The sequence below is a fragment of the Tigriopus californicus genome, chromosome 3, assembly GCF_007210705.1.
Source record: "Tigriopus californicus strain San Diego chromosome 3, Tcal_SD_v2.1, whole genome shotgun sequence".
Taxonomy (NCBI): domain Eukaryota; kingdom Metazoa; phylum Arthropoda; class Copepoda; order Harpacticoida; family Harpacticidae; genus Tigriopus; species Tigriopus californicus.
The window spans coordinates 13,865,813-13,874,602 of record NC_081442.1 but is presented as its reverse complement, the minus strand read 5'-3'; the positions used below and the strand labels follow the sequence as shown (position 1 = coordinate 13,874,602).

The 8,790-nt window shown below is 45.3% G+C and overlaps 1 protein-coding gene across 2 annotated transcripts; it reads left to right on the top strand.

Moving 5' to 3' along the window:
- The first annotated feature begins 337 nt into the window (after positions 1-337).
- Positions 338-8,042, top strand: LOC131877374 (exonuclease mut-7 homolog). 2 transcript variants are annotated; one of them, XM_059223013.1, is made up of 9 exons: positions 338-1,109; positions 2,142-2,738; positions 3,300-3,643; positions 4,922-5,175; positions 5,404-5,712; positions 5,784-5,949; positions 6,028-6,228; positions 7,464-7,718; positions 7,806-8,042. In XM_059223013.1, exons 1-8 carry the CDS (start codon positions 587-589, stop codon positions 7,521-7,523), a joined length of 2,454 nt encoding a protein of 817 aa, XP_059078996.1. In that variant the 5' UTR covers positions 338-586; the 3' UTR covers positions 7,524-7,718; positions 7,806-8,042. The 2 variants fall into 2 exon arrangements, with proteins under 2 accessions (XP_059078996.1, XP_059078997.1); XM_059223014.1 differs by having other exon boundaries at positions 971-1,113.
- The last annotated feature ends 748 nt before the right edge of the window (positions 8,043-8,790 follow it).

Sequence of the window (8,790 nt, the reverse complement as noted above, 5' to 3'; positions counted from 1 at the left end):
GATTTATAGTCAAAATGAATTTCGAAAAGCAAAAATTGTATAAAAAGTGAATCATCAGGTGATTACGGTAGAGTTCATAGAACGGGGCCAAACACGCCTTCCAGTAGTAATCAAATTTAATTCCAGTTTTCCCTATCTTTATCATACTAGTCATCTTGTTGACCGTGCATAACATAAATATTGAATGACAGACCCATTGGGCAATGATACGATCACTGGCAAGTTCATCTGACTATAAATCGAAATTAGAATATTTGTCAAATTATCTTGATCGGGTAACGTGTTCGCGTGTCGACGCCTCAGAGAAGAGTGGTTTGTCCAATACCAAACATTTCCAAAATTGGTAGACGCACCCCTACTTTGTGACAGAATGTTTCTCGGGTAGACGCACCATTAACTGAGGAACGAACGGAACGCGAACGCCTGACAACAACACCACACTCTTCTTGAGGGAGGCGACACTCCACGCACAATCTCCACAGACCACACACACACACACACACCAGATCGCTTTCCTGCTTGGGACCCAAGCCCGGATCCTAGTGGCCCACCGGCCCTCCGGCCAGATTGGGCGGCAGATACTTGGATGGCCGACGCCGGCTTGAACACGCCCCCGCCGCGGGGTCGGGGCGGTATGAACCCCCCTACCGTTCCGCCGCCTCGAGCAGGCCGCGCGCCCCCACGCCATCGGCAATACTATTACGGGCGAGGGGGGCCCCCGCCCCGCCCGGGGGGACCGCCCCCGGGTCGTGGACCCGCAGCCGGCCAACCTCCGCTCAGAGCCCAGGCTTGGGCCGCATCCTATCATGGGCCGGCCATCCGGCCAGCGGGGCGTGGTCGAGGTCAGGCGGGTGGGGGTGGGGCCCGGCCGCCCCCGCCTCCGCCTCCGCTCGTGCACCACTTTCAACCCGACGCGGCCCAAAATGAGGTGTTCCTGAGCTTGATGGCCGGCCCGGAGGGCGGTGTGGGACCGCTGGCCGTGTTCGAACAACGCCTAGCCGATCATTGGACCCGGTCCGACCAGCCGCACAGAGCGCTCTTGGCCTTTTTAACCCGTTGTCCGGACTTTAAACGCGGCAAAACCGGGCCCCACGAATTGTCGGCTAAATGTAGGTAAGGGCCCTGAATGCGGCCTCTTTGATACATCACGGGCCTTTCAGCTCGACCCCGGGTCAATGGCTCTGGGTCGACCCCTTTGGGATAGGCACTAGTTTTTAGGAATACCCTCCCCCCCCATGCCAAAGTATCATGGGTCAATCGGGTTACCTAGCCCGGTGTAAAAGGTCCCTTACAACTCTGCGGATCCGGCCAACAAGTATGGGACCGAATCAAATGTGAATGGGGCATGAACAGGAAAAGAAAGGGGTTAGCAGTCACGATTTTCCGGACCAGCCTCGACTTCTAGCACTAATGAATTATTTAGTCGAAGCTTGAACTTTTTGATTCCACGGGTTAATGTCTAGACTTCGACTTCCAGTTAGTTCCCTCAGCGGCCAAAGGATCCCGGGGAAAATTAGAGAAGTCTGGCCCAGGCATCCAAGGTTATGAGAACATGTCAGGCATGACTATTGGGCTATGGCCATGGAATAGCCGGTTTTCAGCCCTATGGCCCCGCCCCTGCCCTCCCAGACCGGCTGGACTAGTCCCGGAGCCATTGTGAAGCCAATCGATTGCAATCTGGCAATCTATTTAGGATACATTCCCCCCGGCGACCCTCCATTGGTCAGTCATGTAGGAAAAATGTACCCTATAATGTACAATACCTACCGTAATTCAAGCAATGACCTCAATCATGTCATTGACGAAAAAGGTGTCCTAGACCGAGTTCAATCCACATCAAGTTCAAGTATCAAGCAGAATTTTTTTCAACCATTCAATGATGAGTGAGTTTATTATCACTGAGGGAGTCAAATTGTATCGTACATGAAATTGAGCTCAACCAATGTAGTCGTAATCCAAAGGTTATGGACCAACTGGACTGACTATTGGCGACCGAACACGTGACTAGCCCTGAAATCAAGACCCAAATTGTCCCAAACACGTCCGGAAAGCTATCCCTCCACTTCCACTAAAACAGATACCAGACCCCACGAATTCCGCCAAACCTAACGTGTGTGTAACCCTTTCTTTGCCTTTGGTAGTGTTTACCGCCTTCACGAAATGGCGTCCGGCTCCATCCTCCTCCCAAGCCTTCGATGAACTCACCCCGGAGTTTCAGTGGCAGGCGTGTGAGCAATTCGTCCACGCCCGCCATCTGCACCATTTTGCCATGGTCGTACGCTTGATATCCCCGCTCAAAGTGGAATCCGCACGTTTGGCGTCCTTGGTGCAAGTCGAGGTGGATCGACGCAACTATTCGCGAGCGGCCGCCATCGCCACCACGTTGGGGGTTCAAACGGCCTTTGAATTCTGTGATATTTGCGTGCCATGCTTACTAGAGAATGCCATCGAACGGGTAGAGGACTATGTGGAACCCCATCCGGAACTGCAGATCCAGTTGGTCCAGTTTTTGGACGGGATAACCACAAATAATGCGGCGCAATTGTCGGCCTTATGGCGCTCCTACCCGTGGATTCAGACCAAAAGCCCGCGACTCTCGGGCAAATCCTTGGGCAAGCTCATCGAGAGGCTGCTCAAGAAGTTCGAGCTCGATCCGAAGATGGCGCCACTGCACACGAAAACCCGCACATTCCTGGCATTCCGATATCAAGTCTTGACCAAGAATGAGCCCACCACGCGTAAGAAATGCACTTACATGACACTAATCAATTATTGATAAATCTTAAGGGAGAAGGAGGTAGATTTTTCTAAAGTTTATTAAAGCAAACAAAGAATAATTCCACAATGTAGTGAAGCGGCATTCGCTCGAGTCGTGATGAGCTATGATAGACCAACATAAGGCCTAACACGAGTCGTGATCTGGGTTGACAAAGTAGGCTAAAGCCTAAACGCAATAGCTTCTTCGTAGATTCCACGGTCAACAGAATCCGCACCAACCCGGCCAACCAAGTCGAAGATTTAACCTTAATTGATTCCATATTATGAAGATTTAAAGCATAGAATCGTCTCAATTTTAGCAGAGCAGAGGAGAGGAGGGCAGAATGTTGGCTTACTTTTTGACAGCAAGTGTTTTGATTGAGCTGAAACTTGGCCTGATCATGTCTTTACTTTATTTTGATTAGAAAACTAAAAATATCGGGCAAAAGTCTTTTAGACATCGCCTAAGGTTTATTATGAGGAATTTAAGCTCAGCCCAAAGACATCCAGAAAAGCAAGCAATAGCCGACTTCCATTTCCAGGATTGGAGAATTGGCGCGATCTGGTGGGCGAGTTCGTGGGCAAAGACCTGGAATTGGCATACACCCTCGTGAACCTTTTGACCAACGGCCGCTCGATCGATCCGGACTTCAAGGAGGCCCAGTTTTGGGCCAATAAGCTCGATCTCGATCGAAGACGACTGCCCTACGGGATCGATGACGATTTCGAGGATCCTCTCTCTGGAAACGGGGATGACGCGGATGAGAATTGGGATGAGGACCAGAATGGGGGCAAGTTTTACGCCCTGAGGCTGCCACGAGAACGCATCCTCATGATCGATACCCAACCCGCCTTTCGAGACTTTCTCGCCGTTTTGGCCGAAGAGGTAAGTAAGTTTCAAGGACTAATGTGTATCACACGCCCTCCTTCAGAGTAAAGTGGAGAACCACGTATGCAGGGAAATATTTTAGTGGCAAGAGAACCAGATAAAATATCATGAATAGAGCTATTAGAAAGTAATAATTGGTATATTTCCACTTTTTGTCACATTCAGATCCAACAATTTAGACACTTTCAGATATGTACTGTTTTGTAGAAGCTATTTTTGTTTTTTTGCCAACCAGGAGAAGAAACTAACTACAGAGTTGATGTAAGAAAGCACATATGAGTACATCAATTTTATTTTGGCCCTTAAATTACGGCTGTTTGATTGCTTGAATTCGTTGGCAGGTCAATTGAAATGGAGGGCCTGTTAACAAGATCCTAAATAAAAATAAAGAGCTTGGCCGCGTATTCCCTCGGATCCCTTTGTGACCCGTTTTAGGCTTCAGTTTTCCTTTTGTACTATTGATAACAATTCTAGCGTCTTCATCGACGAAAAGAAATGTGCCCCCATCAGGATATTTTATTTTATTTAGCCTTTTTGTTCACAGACAGCAAAAATAGATATTTCAGAACGATCATATTCATTTAAAATGTGGCATTGACTCATTGTATGGTCATATCATCCAAGTTGACATCCTTAGTTACACCGGTGTACTTAGCATTTTAAAATCTATGTTAGGCAAATAAAAAGTAAATTTGAATGAGGTTGGTTCGTTTTTTTTTAAATCTCTGGTGCTAGTAGGGCGGGGGCGAGTCCTTTGATTTTCTAACTCTCTGCCGGACTCTAGTCCGGCAGAGGACTCTTAAGTCTTTTACTAGAGTTTTGAGTATGAAATTTAGGAATACAGCATTTTATTTTTGAATTGTTTCATTAGGAACCAGAACAAGACATCCTCGTTTTCCCTACTTAAGTCCAATTTTTTTGTACACATTTCGGCTTTTTGACTCGTTCTAGCATCTCGATCTCTTCATCGCACAAGTTGAATTGAAATGTTACTGAATACCAATTGAGTACCAATCGCCCTCCGAAGCTCGGTTTTCCATCTTAGTCTTGTTTCTTTTGGGCGTCAGACAACTCAAGCACTCACAAAAGTGCATTTAGAGTACATGAATCTCTCATGCACATTAAGTAAAAGACAATAGCTATGAAAATGGGAACATGATAAGTCTCAAGCACGAGCACTTGATTTAGCCATGGAGTACTCCATGATCTAGCTAGCCTCCACTATAGTTAATTGGTCGATGATTGGAGTGGTTGATAGTCGCTCTCTCTTTCCAGACTGTGTCCGGATACGATTCGGAGACGTTGCCCATGACCAGTGATGGTGTGGCCTTGATGCAAGTGGCCTTCCCCGATCAAGTGTTCCTGTTGGATGCCAATGCCCTGAGCGGGAAGCTTTCACACGAAGACTGGACGGGATTTGTCCAAGGATACTTCAACAACCCGAACTTGCTGAAGCTCGGTTTTGGCTTGGCCCCAGACCTCAAGAACATGGAGAGGTTCCACCCGGCCTTTGCCAATCTCCGTCAGACGTAAGTGGATTGATTTCTCCTTTACCGTCGGTGTTCTTGTAAACGATAGTCCACATGAGGAGAGTACAATACAACTCGGACATAATTTAGGAATTGACGTTCTTCACGAAAATATGGTGCTAGCGAAGGACAACTTGCGGTTTAACATCAATACCCTTTCAATAAACTGACACACTTAAGAAACCTTAAGTTGTTCGCGTGCAACATATTCCGTACTGTTCGTTCTAGGGCCAAGCGCGTTTTGGACTTGGACCCTCTTCACCGTCAGCTGTTCTTGGCCTCGAATCAGGTTTTGATTGCCAGCTACACATCCGACAATCGAGGGCTATCCGGATTCGTGGAGTCCATCTTTGGCTTGCCTTTGGATAAGCGCGATCAGATCTCGCATTGGGATAAGAGGCCCTTGTCAGAATCGCAAACCATTTATGCCGCCTTGGATGCCTTCGTTCTGTTGGATCTGTACAACCAGATATTGGCCTTGTCTGAGGTCAGAGGCCAAAAAGACCATGTCTACAAGGTCATTGAAACCACAATCAAGTGAGTTGTGCCACGTCCAGTCCACAAAAATGCTTGTAACTATCCAAGTGTTTGTGTCTTCTCATCTTTAGGTTTGGGAACAAATTGGAAAAAAACGAGAAGAAATTGAATTCGGCCGAGGAAAAGGCCATGAGGAAAGAAATGGCCAACCTTCGATTGTCCCAGCCTGTTCAGCCCTTGAACAAAGAGCCCATTTCCGTTCGAGACATCCGCATCGCCTGTGACGGAATGCTTCAGGTAATGATTGATTGATTGATGGGAACACATGTGATGTGCCACACCATGGATTTCTAAATGAATGATTGACCTGGACAGGGATTGTGCAAGAAGCTTCGCCTTCATGGCATTGACACGAGAACCATAGAGAATTTTGAGAGCACGGAACGCTTGGGCGAGATCGCTCAGGAAGAGAAGCGGATGATCCTGACTCGTGGCGTCAAATCATTCGTCAAGCTCAAAAAGTTCGTGCCTCCCGGGTTCATTTTGATCATCCAAGACGATTTGTTGGACCACCAGGTAAGTGTCGACGCAGGCTTGTCAAGATCTGATGCAAGAATCTGAACCTTTTTCAGAGTTTTTCCCGTGCCTTGACCAAAACGCGCTTTTAAGTAGGAACGCTGTTGGAGAATGGGACATGTTCAAAAGTTCAATCAATTAAGGCCAGATCTGTTACATGGACACATTCATTCCCTTTACCAATAGAATTGGCAGTATTGCCTCAGAAGTCTTGCACACATCTGGTTGTTTTTGCAGCAATCTTGTCGGAAGGCCCACTCCTTAAGAGCCCAGTACTGTGTTCTCGATCCATTATGTTGTGCTTAGTAGACACACATAAGTAGAGCTGGATTGAGTTCGGACTCGATTATGTCCCTCGAATTTGGAACAATAGTTTTTTTGAATGGACTAAGTCCGGGCTCGTTAGATTAATTTCCATTAGCTTTTGAAGCATAATTTGATGGAAAAAGATGGTGATGAAAATTCGTTGATTTGCTGCAAGTATACAATATATTGCTCACGGTTTATCCATAAACCACTGAAAATTATGGACGTACCTCGACCAAGACTAGTCATAACAAAAAGGCAATTCAGCCGCAATATTACCTTTAGGCCGTCTGTAGAAACTTTGGTCCGATTTGTTAGTCAAGATATCAGGGCTGCCAGGCATATGTTGAAAATTGCGTTTTCTTGCTTGAGCTTCAAGAAAGCTATTATGGATAGGACATGACAAGACTAATGGTGCAGTCCTGAAGACAAGTCTTGGTTATCGAGATACGTACATAATTTTCAGTGGTCTAAGATTTTACCCTATTTGGACGTCAAAAGTGTCTGTAATCATAACCCTTATAGGATTTGAAAGGTCTCTCAGAAGAGTTGATGGTGTATTTACGGTGTTGGAATAGATTTGCAATAAGTCGGTGAGCATAAAATACCTCGTTAAAGTCAGGCATCTGTGAGCGTATTCTTTTATTTCCCTGTTTGTTTGACCGCAATAAGAGGAGGGAGAAGAAAATGGAAAGGACTATTCGCCAGTGAATAAATCAGCGTTTGAAAAAACGATTTCATCACCCGTGTTTAGTTTAGTATTAATAAGATATAAGATTTAAATAGACCTGAGTCCAGCAAAGGACTCTAGGCTTTCTAAACGACTGTCTTTCCACGCATAATAAATAGTCTGAGAAGTAAATCACACAATTTTAGTCAACATGGCAGATTACACTTTTCTGATGGCTCATTTCAATCTGCGGTTTCAGGTGGAAGAGGTGCTCCACTATTTCAATATCCGGATGAGTCCAGACGATTTCTTCTCATGATGTGTTCTTTGCAATGGGTCAGATTATCTCACAATTCCGTCCAGCATTTTGAAAGAAATCAAAGAAAACATATCCAAAGTCCAATCGTCGTTGGTGTTCAACGCGGTCCCCCCTGAGGAGTACGAAAGCACCGACAGCTACTACGATGGCTTCAGAGATGACTTCAACGAAGATGATGATGATGATGCAAATGACGTAAGCGAGTTAGACCTTGAATCCTTGCCCTTGCAATTCGGGCCTCAAGATGCGATTTATTTACTTGTTTTATTATTATTTTTTTAGTTCGTGCCTCGCATTGAAGCAGAGCATGTCCAGTGGGTGAAGTTAGAAGACGGAAAATTAATCAATGGACAGAATGGACAAACTGCTTCAGGGGTACCATTGAAGATCGGTGACGTCATGGATGAGGTCATCCAGGCTCAAGACACCTTTTATGCCTGCTCTCAATGTGGGAAACTCTTTTGGAAAGGTTCTCATTGGGACAAAGTGTTGAATAAACGAACGAGATAAATTCGCCAATCGTCAAATGTGTTTTGACCTTTTTCAGGATCTGTTCATATTTACCTTCCTCCCATGAGTAATTGATTAATGTGTTGGATTAGTCCAACCGACTGCTATCTATTTAATGTTTACATACGTACGGACATACATACTCCATCCATCATGCCGATCCAATCAATTTTCATATTCGTCTTCTTATGCACTTTTTTGCCTAGCAAAATAGTAGCTCTCAATCGAGTGAATGCATGAGTAAGGAAACCTTTGATATTAGAAAAACATGTTTTCGAAAATGCACAGTTTCAGTTTATCTTTAAAAAGTGATGTTGAGCACCAGTTGGAGCTATTTCCAACTTGTTCAAGAAAAGGAAAATATTTCTTGACTTTCTTGATTTTGGAAATCTACTGTTTATCATTTGTCTGGGCATTTCAGTTCAAATCTAAAAGTGGCATTTTAGATCTAAAACTCTTGAAAACGGACATTTATTCACGTGTCACTTAGCAGTGGTTAATTTTAAAAAAAATATCTTCGTGTCAACCCTCCAACCTTAGCTCCCCAAAAAACAAAAAGCAAAAATACTTTGAGAGCACCTCCAAGCTCTCGAGAATCCAGGCTAGTTCGAAAAATGAAGCCCACTTCTCTTCCTTCTCAGGCTCCCTCATTGTTCAATTAGCCGGCCTTTAATATATACGCCTTACGCAGCACGAAATATGTTTTACATTGTGCACTTTAGAGGGCGCTTTGTTAGTCAGCCTCTACCAAATAAAG